The sequence below is a fragment of the Diabrotica virgifera genome, chromosome 7, assembly GCF_917563875.1.
Source record: "Diabrotica virgifera virgifera chromosome 7, PGI_DIABVI_V3a".
Classification (NCBI taxonomy): Eukaryota; Metazoa; Arthropoda; class Insecta; order Coleoptera; family Chrysomelidae; genus Diabrotica; species Diabrotica virgifera.
Window position 1 is genome coordinate 26,298,866 of NC_065449.1, and position 18,217 is coordinate 26,317,082.

At 31.9% G+C, this 18,217-nt stretch overlaps 1 protein-coding gene across 1 annotated transcript in view; it reads right to left on the reverse strand.

The window, feature by feature from the left end:
- Positions 1–5,023: 5,023 nt before the first annotated feature.
- Positions 5,024–18,217, reverse strand: part of LOC114328695 (uncharacterized) — a 100,969-nt gene continuing 87,775 nt past the window's right edge. Inside the window, 1 exon segment of the mRNA XM_050656105.1 lies at positions 5,024–5,733. Within this exon segment, the coding sequence (XP_050512062.1) occupies positions 5,174–5,733 (560 nt within the window). The 3' untranslated portion in view covers positions 5,024–5,173.

Below are 18,217 nucleotides of genomic sequence, written 5' to 3' on the forward strand. Positions count from 1 at the left end.
AAAACGTGACAAAGTGAAGACATCTGAAATATATTTTAAAATTCTGTGTATAACGTAAACTTTTGTTCTATTCTCGTAACTATGGTCACCATTTATTCAATATTCAACACAGATTGATACTTTTTATTATCAGTAGCGGCTGGTGATAATTTTGTTCAGGGTGATGCTGATTCGAGAATAAAAAAAAAAGAAAATAGGTGGTTACTAAAAGCCTGCTTCTTAAAATGAAACTGAATTCTTCTGTTTTTATCGAAGATGAACCTTAGTAATTACAAAACAAAAACTATATGTGTTGAACTAGGTCAAGCAATATATTAACTTAAGCAATATATTAACTTAAGCAATATATTAACTTAGATATATTAACTTAATAAAAGAAACTATGAACCAAGCTACAGCTACATACTACCTAAATGAAAATGAATACTCGAACCCTGTACCATTAAACAGGGGAGTCAAACAGGGAGACACTCTATCACCCAAACTGTTCACCTTAGTTTTGGAGGACGTTTTTAAAAATCTAAATTGGAAATATAAGGGAATAAACATCAATGGCCGCTATCTCAGTAATCTACGATTTGCGGATGACATAATCCTGATAGCTACTGACCTACAAGAACTGCAAACCATGCTTTCAGAACTACACACAGCATCTTCTAAAATAGGACTGAAAATGAATTTAAACAAAACAAAAGTCATGCACTCAGAAGAAACGATGACAATAATAAACAACAAAGTTATAGAAAAAGTTGAAGAATATATATACTTAGGACAAAAAATAATACTAAATAGGGAAATTCAAACGGAAGAAATAAAAAGAAGAAGAAAGTTAGCATGGGCAGCATTCGGCAAACTGAACTATATACTCAGAAATCAGCAAATTCAACTACATCTTAGATCTAAAGTCTTTGATGCGTGAATTATTCCGATATTAACCTATTAACATAACACAAACATGGACAATCACAAAAAAGAATATGAACATACTCAGAGTCACTCAACACGCGATGGAAAGAGCAATGCTTGGCATATCACTTAAGGACAGAAAAACAAACACATGGATAAGACAGAAAACCAAAGTCACCGATGTGGTACAAAAATCACTAAAACTGAAATGGGAATACGCTGGACATGTAGCTAGGAGCGATCTTAACAAATGGCACAGAACAATTCTAACCTGGAGACCATACGAACACAAAAGACCCAGAGACAGACCTCCTATGAGATGGACAGATGATCTGAAACGAACTGCCGGGAAAAATTGGCTACAAGTAGCGTACAACAAAAAACAATGGAAAGGAAGACTTGAAGAGGTTTATGTTCAGATGTGGACGTGAATGGCTAGACGAAGAAGAAGAAGAAGAAGGTTAAGCAACCTGACACCTACAATAGTATTAATTAACGACCTAGAACTGAAAGGTGTCGACAACTAGGCTCGGTGCTAACTAAAGATAACCATGTCAGTGAAGAAATTAAAAGAAGGATAGTACTCATCAATAAGTGTTACTATAGCTTAAGAAGACAGATCGCCTTAGACCTACCTGGAAAAATTTAACTGACTTGCTATAAAACACTAATATAAGACCAGTGCTAACATATGGTTCGGAATGGTCACTTACACAGAATGGCAAAAATTGTTCAAAGGTTTCGAGCGAAAAATCCTAAGAAGAATAAATGAAGAGATTAAGGAACAAGGTTTGTGGCGCAGGCGTTAGTTGTATAGAAGTTTTGGAGGACCTGACGTTCTAAAATTCATTAAGGTAGCACGCGTTAAATGGATAGGGCATGTAATCAGGCAAGAGGAAGATGCCATAGAAAATTTTTTGATCGAAGAGGGCCGATAGGAGAACGAGCAAGAGGAAGACGTATACTTAGGTACCAAGACAACTTATAGAATGATTTAAAATATATTGAAATCAGAACATGGAGAATAGTTGCCAGAGACAGGGGCGAATGGAGGATTGTTCTGAAGAAGGCTTTGGCTCATAAAGAGCTCTGGTACCACGAATCATGGTGATGATGATGAACCTTAGTAATTAGGCAGCACTGATACGACCTCACAATAATATTTTACCCAAATCTGTGGAAAAATCATCATCAATTTTATAGGAGTAAATTTCGTGAATTTAAGAAAAAAGTTTGAGGAGAATTCCAAGGTTTATTCTGGTCTTTTTCTGAGCGTTTTGTGGTAAGGGTAGAACAGCTAGTCGGATTATGACGTATGAGAGGAAAGAGGGTAACTCAAGAAGTAAATAATGTGGGGTAAGGGGCATTAGCATACAAACGTCTTAAGGGGAACGGAACAGATTGCATTTTAACGCATGTCAACATTTTCAATGTGTTTTAAATGCATTAATTTTTTTCGAATCCTGAGAAAACTAATAAATATTTTTGAAAAATTTAAACCCAACATGAAAGATTACATTATTACCGAGGGATGAAAGTCCCTAAAAACTTCTATAATGTTTATTTTAATAAGTTACAAGGGTGAAAATAAAAGAGAAAATTTAGTGTGATTTTTAATTGCAAATATTTCATTCAAAAGAAACTTTTTATTTATTCTAAGGGACTGTCGACCTCGGTAATAAAGTAGTTTTTTATTCTGCGTTTAAATTTTTCAAAAATAGTTATTAGTTTTCTCAGGATTTTAAAAAATGGATAATTTAAAACACATTGAAAATTTTGACATGAGTCAAAATTTTTCATTTTGCTTCGTTTCCCTTAACGGGCAGGGATGTGAGAGGTGACACGCGATAGGATTTAACGAATAGAATTAAAAGCTGTTACAGAATAGTCGAACGTAATTTTTAAAACCTTTTTTAGTAATTGGCTTGGTTGGTGTCACGGACTCCGCAAATATTATAATCCATTTTAAAAATAGTTCTAGGCTACCTAGACATCTGAAATTTTCAGGATAGCTTAGAACTAGCTAACAATACAATAGCTTACTGCTATTATACAGGGTGATTAATAATTAGTGGGGTGAAGCTCCGTAGATCCGTTATAGTAATGTATAGCGATAAAACTTAATAACAAAAATTGTAGCGAACTTTGAGCTTCACATTACAAAATTAGTTAGAATGTTACAAAGTGTTCGATAACATAGTGGCAGACCAAACTTATGTTTTTTTAAATAGAACACCCTGTATTTTATTTGGACCGCGTTATGTAATAGCGGATTAAGCGCCAAAATGTAGTTTTGAGATAAATCGGTTTAAAGATTTTAAATTTGTTTTTGGTACTATTTCTAAAATATAGTACTGACATGTTTCATATTTAATATATTAATGCAAATGTAAATAGACTTTTACATGTGTTTAAAATTTTTTAAAAATAATTTATATTTTAAAAGTTATTCGATCAAATGTCGCTTAATTCGTTAATGATTTTTTAAGATATGCATGAGTTAAGATCCGAATACCGGATTAAGAGACATATTTGGCGCTTAATCTGATGTTACCTGACAAAGGATGTCTTTTAATTCGATATCTTAAACATTAGTAAATATGTTATGTTTTGTAATAAAGAATTAACCGACTATTCGTGGCGCTTGATTCGTTATTACACTTACAAAGATACGGATTTTTGTTTATGACAATGGATTATGTACCATTATTGGCGTTTAGTTCGATATTACAAATCCTAGTGTGAGATTTTTTTTTAATAAAATAAAAAATGTCGCTTGATACAGGCATTTAAAAACAGCTTTTTTTTAAATTTTTTTACAAAAAACATATTTTTATACATAGATTTGCACCCTAGCTGCAAGATGGCACTAATATCTCGATTTTGGACTTTTGGCGGTTAATCCGTTATTACATAACGCGGCCCATTTCATATTCGAAATCTTCGTAACTTTTCGATTACAAAAATATAAAGGTTTGGTATGTTATACGGGGTATTTACAAAGTTATAACTAATTTTATATGAAAATCGTAACTGCCTGTATAAATAAAAGCAAGCACAAGGTCAATGGTTTATTGACGTCATATTTTTTATTTATTGTCAAAATTTTCGAAAATGGTTGTTTTGCTAATTTTCTTTATATTGAATACAGGGTGAGTCAAAACGAAAGTACATTATTTTCTCAGTAATTTTAAACAGAACACCCCCTGTATTTTATATCATTATCGAAAAGTACCATTACCATACTATAATTTTTGTATAACATTCCCTATGCGTAAATTTATTAGTTTTCGAGATAATATCATTTTTTTCAGAGCAAAATTATTAATAATTATGGGTCTAAATCTTTCCAAATTTTAAGTAAGCCATGACTGAATAATTGTCTAAAACTTACAATTTACGATTGATGATTATCAATCTGTAATCAAAGTTGGCTACAATTTTTGTTATTACCTTTTATTAGTATCTATTACTTATAACGGATTTACAAAGCTTTACCCCACTGACCAATCACACTGTATGGATAAATCGATTATTTTTTATTTCAAACTATTTTAAAAATGTGACTAATGCAATGATATTTTAAAGTACGTTAATCAATCGATATCTACAAATTGATATTGCCTCAGTGGCATTAGACTGCAGATCGAGAGGTCCCCAGTTGAAACCCGGCTGTTGCGTATCTTTTTTTATTTTTTTTTAATAAATAATTAAAAGTTTATATATTTAAAATTATATATACCATTTTAAACAACCGTGGTATTATAAAAAATACTATTTTATACTAGTGTAATTTTTGGAATCATAATTATAAATAACAATAAATACACCTACTAAAAAATCATATTTTATAAGTTAATTATTCTTTCCAAACATGTTGTGTCCTATATGTACAATAACAAAACCGTGATATTATAAAAAGTACTTTTTTATTAGAGTGTAATTTTTGGAATTTTAAGCATGTTATCGTTAAATCGTTTATCGTTAAAATATTTTGTATTCTTGCCTATAAATAATAAAAAGGTTTTAAATATTATAAAAAAGTTCTTTTTTATAAAAGTGTAATTATTAATAGAGGCTTTTAAAAAAGAGAATCACTTTTTGCACTGATCGCTTTGCTATAGAAATGTCTTGCTGAACGTAAAGATATACAAATATACAACTTTTCTTTTCACAATAACAACAATCAATTCTATTTTTAATTAGTTCCTGCGTTTTAGTATGTTTCAGAAAAATAAACAGATTAGCATTTCGACAACAATATTGATTATGGTAAATATCCTAAAGAGTTTTCAATGTTGCTGCTGACATTTCTCATATTCCTCTCCATTTCCTGCTTAAGATTAAAGTAATCTCTATTTTCTAATTTCCTACCTTCACAGGAGCTCGATCTCCTGGACTCATCAGACTGACTTTGAATAGTATACAAACCGTTTTTCGCACTGTACATACTTGCCTTATTGTTTTTGGCTGAACCATTTCTGACCGAGTTGACAACTCTAGAAGAATTTGTAGTACCCTTGAGCGAATACAAGGCACTTTGATTCTTCTGTAGATGGGAGTAGTGAGTATAGGATTTAGTGCTTCCATTTTGGGAAGATTTTGACGATTTGGAGTGTTTTGAGTGGGAGTACATTTTATTGTAGGAGTTTTTTGAGGAGACGATTGATGCTGTGTCGAAGTTCTTCGGATTAAGGTGGGCTATGTCGGTGGTTTGGCTGAGTTTGATGTCGGAAAACAGAGCTGCAATTTCTGCGGATTTTTTCACGGATAGGGCTTCCGTGCATCCTCCAGATGATATGGCTGTCGATTGAACTGTTCTTCCAACTGTAACAAATAAACAATTTATAAATATACAAATATGAAATTACAAAATAACCTAACTGTAATTAACGTATAAACTATTAAACAAATGTCAATTTAAAGAACTGCTTCTTATAGAATAGCAGATAAGAGTTTAAATCTTTTGATCTTTCGAGGTGGGCTTTCCTATTTACGTAATTCAAAAACGTTACAAAATAACTGGTCGGTGAAATACAGACACATAAAAATATATATTGACTGTTACATCACAGATGAGGAAGTAAAAACAAAAAGAGGCGACTCAAAAGGAGATGAAATATTTAGAAAATATAAGAATATCTCAAACAAAAATAGAAATATCTCAGGAAGACCTATTGGATCGGTTATTGAAAGAGATACGGGAAGGCAAAAAGAAGGAAAACGAAGAAATAAACAAATTTAAGGAAAAATGATACTGGAATTCTTAGAGTATCAGCAGAAGATTCAGTGTTTAGAGATAGTGATGTTGAGGTGGTAAAAAAAAGAGTAAATCCAGGATAAACTAGAACAAGTACAGAACAGATTGGAAATTTTGGAAAAATTCTATAGGAAAAGAATTCTATATGAAGTTATAGCCGACAAAAACTAATTACCAAAAATAAATTTAAACTAAAAGATATGCGGAATAAAAGAATCTTAAGAAATAATGATTTAACCAAACAAGTACAAAAAACACAAAGGAATTTATGAAAAATAGCAAAATGAGAGACAAATAGCAAGGGAAATAGGTCAAGATGTGCTTCAGAAAATGACATTATAAGGGAAGATGTGGAAAAAAACACCAGTAAAAGTAAACTGTATAAACGCTAAAAACTGTGTAAGCCAATTAGGAAAATTCGCAGCTTGTTAAATTTTAAACAAATTGTGTATTTTTTGATCAATGAAATTAGTAGTCACAATGGGCAAACTCACGAACCTGGCAACTACAGAAAGTCTATCAGTAGTAAGTACAAAGTTATTGCTACTTGGATAGCACCAAATAAAAGTACTCAAACCATATTGACCATGTACTCATGCAAAAAGAGCCTGAAAAGTGATAAACGGTTGCCGAAGCTATAGAGAAACGTACGTAGATAGTGACAACTGTTTATTAACCGCAAAAATAAATCAACAACCTGGTTCAAAGAGAGGGAAAACGTGGCACAACTGGCAGAAAGTTTAATCATACAAGAGATGCCAGAACTGGAAAAGACACAAAAATACTTATAGGACATGGAAAAATAACATGGAAATAATATAAACGGTTATCCAGTAATGCAGTATCAAGAAAAAATTAAGCTAAACCTAAAACAGTGGTTTTATAATAACTGAAAATAAGCTATTCAGAAAAGAAGGAAGCCAAATAAATGATGCTAAAAACATACAAGGAATGAGACAAAACATAATGTGAAATAAATGGACACAGAGTAAAAAAACATGTAGGCTAAAAAAGCACAAGTTCTTGGAAAAAAAATATTGAAAACAGAAAACAACTTTAGAAAAAAAAACAGTAAAAATTTGTTTAAAAATATAAGGAGTAATAGCAAAAAAACACAATATAAAATACTTTTCATATCGATCTTGCGCCTCCTTGCGCCTCAGAGCGCCCTATTAGATATAAAATATTGATATCTTATCCAAAAATAAACCTATACTAAATTCACAATCAAGATGCAGTAGAAATAAACAAACCAAGACACTTCAATGTTACGAGGAGCACCCTCGAATAATAATTTACAATGTATAAACTTTGTAAATCATGATTTGGGATTTATACAATGTATATTGTATATATGTTATAGTCAAAGCCCGAATTTCAGGCACTCCTAGGTTTGACTAGGCAATCCTCAGGTTTGACTGACGGTCTTAGTCAAAGCCCGAAATAAATTACAGTTTCGGCCTTTGACTCGTCAAACCTAGGATTGACTAAGTAGGTCAGGCAAAGGTCGAAATTTAATTTTATGAAATCGGGGTTTGACTAGTCAAACCCCGATCAGCTATTAAAATGTCGTAATTTGTGAGATTAGGTTTAATAAAACGTCATTTTTTAATTTTATTCTTTATTATTTTTATATGGTCGTAATTAAAATAGATAAATTAGTGTTTATTCTCACATGTTGAGGTATTGTGGCATTTAGTTTTTCTTAAATATCCCCAGAACCCTTATATTTAGAAAAACGAAACTGGTAGGCTTATTTATCTTCCAGAGATAAATCGATTCCATCAATAATTACGAATTTCTAGTACCGGTCATGGCGTCCGTTTTGAGTAGGGCAACGGTTATTTTATCGTATAACTTTTTTGTCTTTAACTTCTAAGCATTTTTGACACTGGATTATTAAATTATAAGGCATTTTAGTACTAAAAGGTACTCTTACTTTAAGTCTATAAAATGCACCGTTTTCTAGAAAAATCGATTTCAAAATTTTTAGTTTTTTGAATTTAAAAAAAGTTTTCAGTAGTAATTGCACGAGAGCTCTAAAATTATCAATTTGTTTCCCGAGTGACACTTTGACAACTTTAATTTTACGACACCAAGGGGAGTGAAATTATGTCAAAGTGGCACGAGGGCAATAAGTCTATAAAAATTTTAGAGATCCAGGGTAATTCGCTGAGATTATTTCATGAATAAAACTGTCTTTTTAAATAATTTTAACTAATATTTTATTCTAATATCTTCACTTCATAATTTTAACTAATATCTTCACTCGAATATTTGCTAAACTTGTTTCATGGTGTTCTCTGTGACAAGTTGTAAAACATTAATTGTCATTATGTCACTCATTACTTAATGTCACTGAATGTTCATTTTTACTTAGTAACGAAGGCCATCTGACGTAATGCCTGACGACGGGATATTATCAGTAGTAATTGCACAAGAGCTCTAAAATTATCGAATTTTTTCCAAGTGACACTTTGACAGTTTTAATTTCACGATTCGAAGGGGAGGGCAAAAGTTCGATAATAATTTTAGAGATCCAGTGCAATTTGCTGCGATTATTTCATGAATAAAACTTTTCAAAATCATAATTTTATTGTAATTTATTTATGTAAGTACCATAAAACACACAGTTTTTATAAATATTTGACGATTAAAAGTCATCACCTTTATAATTTTTAAAACATTAATTGTCATTAATGTCACTGAATGTATTTTTTCGTAGCAACGAAGGGCATCTGACGTAATATACTTGACGACGGGATATTATCAAAAATTATCGGGTATAATATCACAAGAGAGTGAGAATAAATTGAAAATAATGCGACAGTTTCTCGAAAATTTGTTGTCTGGCAATAGACACGGGAGCCCGCAGTGCTCGAGTGGCTATTGCCCAATGACAACAAATTTGAGTAAAAATGGAGCATTATTTTCTTAATTATTCTTACTGTCGTGTGATATTCGTAAGATTATTTTTTAATACGTATATTATGGATATTTTCTTAAATGTGACAGTTGTCAAAACTAGGAAACTGGTTGCCATTAAACAGACACAATCTACTTTAAAAAATTCGAACGGTAATTATCTACAGTAGATAATTCTCAGTATAATTTTAATCTGATTGGACAGAATCAAACACGTGATCAAATATCTTACTATACGATTGGAAGTTAAAATCATTAAAAAATAATCACTTTAATTTTTATTTCTGTAGCTTTCTATTGGTCAGAATCTCCTATGAATGAAATAATCAGAAAAACACGGTGTATTTTACCGACTTAAAAAAAATCAAAAGTAGCTATTATCACTAAAATACCTCATAATTTAATCATCAAGTATCAAAAATTCTTAAAAATTAGAGACAAGTTATGCGATAAAATAACCGTCGACCTACCCAAAACGGACGTATATGAACTGTACTAGAATTTCGCAAAAAATATATCAGTTTAAAAAGTAGTTTTTTTATGTTATTTCAAATTAAAAGAAACATTTTCAAATCGATTTTTCTAGAAACGGTGTATCCTACCGACTTAGAGCAAAAATACCTTCTAGTACTATAATACCTCACAATTTAATAATCCAGTGTCAAAAGTGCTTAGAAGTCAATGACAAAAAAGTTATGCGATACAATATCCGTTGCCCTACCCAAAACAGACGTCAATGACTGGTACTAGAAATTCGTAATTAATGGAATCGATTTATCTCTGGGAGATAAATAAGCGTACCAGTTTTCATTTCTCTAAATAGAAGTGTTCTGGAGATACTTAAGAAAAACTAAATGCCATAATGCCTCAACATGTGAGAATCAACACTAATTTTTTTTTATTTTAATTACGACAATATAACAATTATAATAAACATTAAAATTAAAAAATGGCGTTTTATTAAACCTAATCTAACAAATTACGACATTTTAATAACTGATCGGGGTTTGACTAGTCAAACCCCGATTTCATAAAATTAAATTTCGGCCTTTGCCTGACCAACTTAGTCTCTCCTAGGTTTGACTAGTCAAAGGCCGAAACTGTAATTTATTTCGGGCTTTGACTAAGACCGTCAGTCAGATCTGAGGATTGCCTAGTCAAACCTAGGAGTGCCTGAAATTCGGGCTTTGACTATAACATATACATTAAAAATCATAATTTGGGAGTGCTCCTCGTAACATTGAAGTGCCTCGGTTTGTTTATTTTTACTGCATCTTGATTGTAAATTTAGTATAGTCATTTTCCTAAGCTCAAAATGTTACTTAAGAGTTCTTCTTTCAATACTGTTAATTCAAGCATGTTTAGTGCTCAAATTTTCTTAAAACCCGTATAATCAAATTAATTTACAATCTCTTTAAGAAAATTACAACTTCAAACGGGAAGTAGAAATAAAGATAAAGTAATTTACCATTAATAATTTAAATTTTGGTTTGAAGTCTATAAATTAAGCTTTATAAAGCTTATTTCTATGCGCCAAAACCGAGTTACGATTGAAAACGCTTAAAAAATTACTTTAATTTTGCAACCATTTTGCACTAAATTTACACTAAGCATCACAATTAACGCACCACCTTAAAAATGGGACATGTTTGATGTCTCGTAATTCCTAAACCTGTTGTCCGATTTTGGCAATTTTTTTAATATGTTATAGCTTTATTCTTCAAGAATATCGATATAATAATATTGTTGCTAAACAAATAAGTGTCATTGTATACCGGGTGTAACAATGATAGTGTGTTTTTTGCTAATAGTGTGGAACACCCTGTGGAATATTCTAGCGTATATAAAATATTGGAATTAAAATTCGACTGTAGCCTTAGGCTTTCTTAACATTGTGCTTTTTGACTCATTCGCTTGTGTTGGATAACAAAAAAGTTAGGTACTTTAAAAATTAGCAACGTTCTTAATCAATATAGGGTATTTCTAAATAAGTGCGACAAACTTTAAAAGTAATTCTGCATGACAAAATACTGACCGTTTGCTTTATAAACATATGTCTGCAAGTGCTTCGTTTCTGAGGTACGAGATGTTGAATTTTTTGTTACAAACTGACGATTTATTTATTGCTCTAAAACCGGTTGAGATATGCAAATGAAATTTGGTAGATTTTAAGAGGTAGTTATTGCACATTTTTTGGCATACAATTAAGAATTTTATATTCAACATTGGCGTGAATATGGGTCATAATACCCGGTCATTACACCCGTATGCACGCCAATGGTGAACACAAAATTCCTAATTGTACGCCAAAAATGCGCAATAACTACTTCTTAAAACTTACCAAATTTCAATTGCATATCTCAACCGGTTTTAGAGCAATACATAAATCGTCAGTTTGTAAGAAAAAATTCAACATCCTGTATCTCGGAAACTAAGCATTTGCGGACATATGTTTATAAAGCGAACGGTTATTATTTTTTCATGCAGAATTACCCCTTAAAGTTTGTCGCACTTATTTAGAAACACCCTGAATTGATGAAGAACGTTGCTATATAGTTGTTAAAGTACCTAACTTTTTTATTATTCAACATAAGCGAGTGAATCAAAAAGCAAAATGTTAACAAAGCCAAAGTTACAGTTCAGTTTTAATTTCAATATTTTATATAGGTTGGAATATTCGACAGGGTGTTCCAAACTTTGAGGAAAAAACACACTATCATTATTACACCCGTATACAATTAGGAAATAGGAGACATCAAAAATGTATCATTTTTAAGGTGGTTCGTTAAATTGTATGCTTAGTGTATATTAACTCAAGTTCTAACTAATGAATTAGAGTTTAGTAAACGATATTTTATTGAACTTTATTCAAGGAACAAATTTTATTTGATAAAAAATGTATCCCTTTTAGTTTACGAGCTAGAGCCTTATAAATAATTTATAAACAATTAAATTGTTTATAAACATCATGTCACCACTCTAATCGAAATCCATTCTCGAAATTCGTAATCAATAGCTAAAAATACATTAAAAAAAACTTAGGTGGACCCATCAGAATTGAAAAGGCCACTGTGAACAAACAGACCCCTAAACTGCATAATATAGGTATATACTAGTGATGTTAAAAAAGTAACTATTCGTTACAAAGTACTCGTTACTTACGAATACCGAAAATAACGATTACTATACAGAGAGGCGAATCGTTACTTTGATTACTTTGATTACTCTGATAACTTCGTTACTTCGTACCAATCGTATCAGAGCGAGTACCTATTTGAGTATTGTATCTGCAATCGGTTGATATCGGAATCGGACCGGTATTCCACGAGTGTTCGGTATCAGTACCGAAAATTTTATCTATGAAGGGCGAAGGCTATGAAGAGTTTTACAGGATTACAGGGCGCTGAGAAGTAGCTGAAACAGGGGCAGGTAAATCATTTAACAAAGCATGTACCCAGAAACAGATGTCTGTACGATAAAATACGATTTGTAGAGGTAGATAATTCATAGATGTTTGTTCTTTTAAAAATAAAAATGCAACACATTAGATTTTAATAATAAATACACACTATTATTATCAGGCCTAGAAAAAAAATAACTAGCTTAGATTGACCGGAAAAAAATGTAAAAATGATAATATTTCTAGACCGTGATCATCAACTTTAATTTTACATGTAGGTATGGTATTGTTTTTATTAGACCAAGGCATTTAACACTAAAAACACAGGAATAAATATATTTTTAAACATAGTCGGTACCTAGAGACTTGCAACTTTTTGCATTCTATTTAGGATTAGGATAACGTCTGGAAAAAGTCTATCTATCTATCTATCTATCTATCTATCTATCTAATCAGCCCTAAACATCCATCCTTGGATATAGGCCTCCTCTTCCTTCTTCCATGCCTCTCTATCTTGGGCAATTTGCATCCATTTTGACCCAGTGTGTTTCTTCAGGTCATCTGACCATCGCATCTGTGGCCTTCCCCTTTTTCGTTTGTGGTTCCATGGTCTCCAATGTATTACCATCTTAGTCCATCTTTCATCCTTCTGCCGTAGGGTGAGTCCGGCGAACTTCCATTTAAGCTTTGCTACTTGGGTAGAGACGTCTTTCACTTTTGTTTTTTTACGGATCCATTCGTTTCTTTTCCTGTCTGATAATTTAATGTTCAGCATTTGTCTTTCCATGGCTCTTTCTGTCTTTGCTATTTTTTCCATATTCTCTTTTGTAAACGTCCATGTCTGAGAGCCATATATTAAAACAGGGAGTATACATTGATTGAAGAATTTTGTTTTTAGGTATTGCGGGTATTTTCTGTTCTTTAGAATATAAGACAGTTTTCCGAATGATGCCCAGGCCAACCTTATTCTTCTCTTTATTTCTTCGGTCTGATTTTCTCTATTTAATCTAGTGATTTGTCCTAGATATGTATATATATTCTTTTACTTGTTCTATTCTTGTTTGTGCCACTGTAATTACTAGTTCTTCTTGTTGATTAGTCATGGTTTTTGTTTTACTGTAATTCATCTTCAGTCCTATCTTTGTCGATTCTCTATCTAGTTCTTCCATCATTCTTTGTAATTCTTCACTTCTTTCTGCTATTAATACAATATCATCAGCATATCGTAAGTGATTCAGATATTGCCCGTTTATGTTTATACCCAAACCATCCCAGTGCAGTTGTTTGAACACATCTTCTAGCGCTTGGTTGAATAGCTTGGGCGAGATGGTATCTCCTTGTCTTACTCCTCGGTTTATTTTAATAGGCTCCGCTCTGTTTGGAAAAAGTCTACAATAGAAAAATGGGTGGAAATGCATTTATTACATTTTAAAGTGTATAAAACGCATCGAAAAATGCATAAATATGTTAAAGTCAGTATATTAAGGGCCAGGTTTTCTGGCCCTTATTATATTTCGGGGTATTTGGGGTCACTGAACACGAATATGCAATCAGAACCGACCTCCGAAGCACCTGGGTGCCCAGGGTTACTGCTAAGACACGTCATCTGGAGTTTCGAGGGTTTGTTTTCGGCACTTAATTGATGCAAACAGATTACTCGAGATTTCTGATGTTGTGGAGCAGCATTGATAGAACAATTAACAACATTAATTAACAAAATCATAAAACACAATAAAATACTGGAGGAATGGAGAACAAGCGAACGAATTCTACTATTTAAAAAGGAGATAAAAGCAGCCAGAAAACTACAGAGGTATCAACTTGTTAAATACTAACCTAAAACTTACAACTAAATTTTTACAAGACCTAATGAATCAGAGGATAAGTTTAGCTGATGAACAACAGGGTTTTCGTACTGGAAGATCGTGTACAGATGCAATATTCGTCATAAAGCAAATTACTAAGAAATCACTAGAGTATAATAGACCAGCATTTCTATGTCTGATTGACTTGAAGAAAGCATTTGACAGAGTAGAGCTGAGACTCACTAGATGTAATCCATCTTCTGTATAATAGAGAATTTCCCTTAGATATCATAAAAACTATTGAAAAATCTACCTTAACAACAAAATGGAAGTCAATTTAATCATGGATGAAAGTTTATGTACTTTTGGATGCATTTTATACTGCAATTATGCATTTCCACCCATTTTTATATTGAAAACTTTTTCTGTTTCACTATTTCCTTAAAAATCATTTATTTTTTCCTAAATGCCTTGGTCTATGTGTATTTTATTGTTATGATCCAAAAATCTAAAATAATATCTACCCTGGCCAAAAAGTTAGTAGAATAATTTATAAAAAAAATCATTTTTAATTATTAATTAGTCTGGACAAAATTATGTCGGGCACCCCTAGTTTTTAATAATTTTTTACATAATAGAAAACATATCATTTAATTTCTATTCATTAAATAGATCGGTGAAAGTCGTTTTTATATCGGATCTTATACGAAATACTGAGAAATGCGATTCTCGATATGATTACCGGTACTCAAATACAAAAGTAATCACAGTAATCAAAATATCCTACTAATACAAAATATGTACTGAGAAATGCGATTCTCCATATGATTACCGGTACTCAAATACAAAAGTAATCAAAGTAATCAAAATAACGAATACTGTAAATGATTACTTTATACAAAAGTAACGATTTGTAACGATTACTCGAAAGTAACTATAATCAACATCACTAATATATACTTCCAACCATATTTTTTTATTCCTCTAATTACAGGTAACTCAAAAAATGATTACGGCAGTCCTACCTTATTTTCCCATTTATATCATTCCAATTTTTTTAATAAATCTGATAAAATAAATCTAAACAACGTCCTCTAATTTGTCTGCTCCAATAATATCTTTCCCAACAACAACAGGAGCAGCAGATTTGTTGAATTTTATTATTATAAAGCAGGAACATAAATAGGCCGAGATGGGATTTGTTTTCATTTCTAAGTGAGTGACAAACTTAATGGAAACAAAATATTGTTCCTCTCAACGGGACTCCAATTACCCTATCGTTTATGGAAAGGTCCGTTTCGTTTAAAAATAAAGAGTATTGTTTTGTCAATATGTCCGATTGGATATCTCAACGATAAAACAATACACAAAAACATCTAAAAAATATATTGGATTTTTTTTAGTAGTAAATTGTTATTTCGTATACGTGGGTTGTTCAATAAGTTCTTCAAACATTCAATATAGTCCTTGAGCCTACATATAAAATTATTATTTATGACCACGGCGCGCCGTCGAAACTTTTTGTACTTGTTATTTGGGTGGAGTCGGACAAATTTGAAGCTTGGCGCATAATGGTAGTGGGGCGTTTGTCTGTCAAGCTGTCACGAAAATGTTAATTTTATGCAAGGAAAAAATGTATTACCACATTGGTCATTTTATTTTAATCAATGGTTTTTATCACATAAACAGCGAAAACAATTTTGTCGGACAAAAATATTGGGGCATATGACGCGTCGGATACGCTAAATATGTTAAATTTATGAAAATAATAAATTAATTACCACATGGCTAATTTTAACAGAATCTACCATAAAACATTTTTACAATAATGTGGTAACCTTGTCGGACAATTTTCACGGGGCATATACGCAGTCGGATGCGCCGAAGATGTCAATTTCCCTGGAGTTTTTTTTATTTATTACCACATATGTCATTTTTATTTTGTACTGTTTTTTTTTACATGTGTAATGCATATTGGATCACTTGTCGGACAAAAATAATGGGACAAAAAATTTTCCCAAATTTTCCCTCTTGTCGGATTTCTTTTTTGAAAATTCGAGAAAAAAAAATACATACGATGTTTGTCATTGTTCAATATGTTCAAGGAGTACGTACACAAGTTTTCTGATTAAAATTTTTCAAAAATTTTCCCTATTGTCGGAAATTTTTTTGGAAAATTTTGGGTACAACTCTACGTCACGCCCTTTTAAATGTTGCATAAAGTGTGTGTACCAATTTTCAACTAAATCGATTCAAAAGTAACCGAGAAAAACTGTTTTAAATTTTTTTTTGACAATGCCTCCGATTAAGGACGGCGATAACCTAAAATAAAGTTGTCTGTTCGTTTGCCCCAACATTTTTGTCAGACCATTACATTTTTTGTTTAAGAATATAATTTATTGTAACCTACTACGTATGTCGGAAAAATGGTTGTGAAAATAATGGATGCACCAACTCAGCATAATTTAAAAGTATAGTTTACCAATAAAAATTAAATTTTTTGTCCGACTGTCGATTTGCCCCAATATTTTTGTCGGACACTTAGATTTTCTTATTTAGAATATAATTACTTATAACCTCCTATTTTTGTCGGTAAAATGATTGTAAATAAAGAATTTCCAGGAAATTGACATCTTCGGCGCATCCGACTGCGCATAAGCCCCGTGAAAATTGTCCGACAAGGTTACCATATTGTTGTAAAAAGGTTTTATGGTAGATTCTGTTAAAATTAGCCGTGTGGTAATAAATTCATTAATTTCATAAATTTGACATATTTAGCGTGTCCGACGCGTCATACGGCCCAATATTTTTGTCCGACAAAATTGTTTTCTCTGTTTATATGATAAAAACCATTTGATTAAAATAAAATGACCAATGTGGTTATACATTTTTTTCTTGCATAAAATTGACAGCTTCGTGACAGCTTGACAGACAAACTCTCCACTACCATAATGTACCAAGCTCCAAATTTGTCCTACTCCACCCAAATAACAAGTACAAAAAGTTTCGACGGCGTGGTCATAAACAATAATTTTATATGTGGGCCCAAGAATTAATAGTTGTCTCACGAAATATAGTAAATACTTTAATTTTCATTAACAGGATTTTTCCGCAAACAATAACTGTCTGCTGAAAAATGACGGTGGTCAAACAGCCCCTCAAATAATAGTGGGAAAGGATTGTTCAAAAACATCTCAAAAGGAAGTAGGTTAACCCAGAGCATAAAATTTTATTTTTATATAAATAGATGTGAGAGACAGTAATATGAGCTCTAAAGGTGATATAATGTATAAAGGACATTAAATTGTGGCCTATGCGAATGATATGGCAATTGTAGCAACCAGTGAAAAAGAACTACAAGACATAATGGGTAGAATGGTGGAAAACGCTTTTAAAATGGGATTGCAGCTAAATTAAAAGAAATGCAAAGTGAAATGAGAGTAGGAGAAACACGACAACCCTTGCAGTTAGAACTGATCACTTTACGAGGAAAAATGCAAATAGAGGCAGTAAAATAATTTGTATATTTAGGAACTAGAATAACTGAGAAGTGTGAGGAAGAAAGAGAAATTGACGCACGACTTAAAAAAAGCAAATAAGACTTCAGGAATTATGGACCACCTCCTAATAGCGAAACAGTTGTCACGAAACGCAAAACCTCATCTATATAAAACTACACTAAGACCAACGTCAATATATGGATGCGAGACATTGGTCTTACCAAAAGTCTAAAGAAAAATTGTCTAAAAAAGTCTAAAGAAAAATTGTCTAAAAGTCTAAAAAAAAAGATGGGAACCCAAGATTTTGAGGGGAATACTGGGAGAAAAGAAAACAGAAGATGGTTATATTAGGCGAACAAAGACACCGGTGTCCGCCACCGGTGTCCGTCACCGGTTTTCAATTGCAGCAAAGCATGAGCCA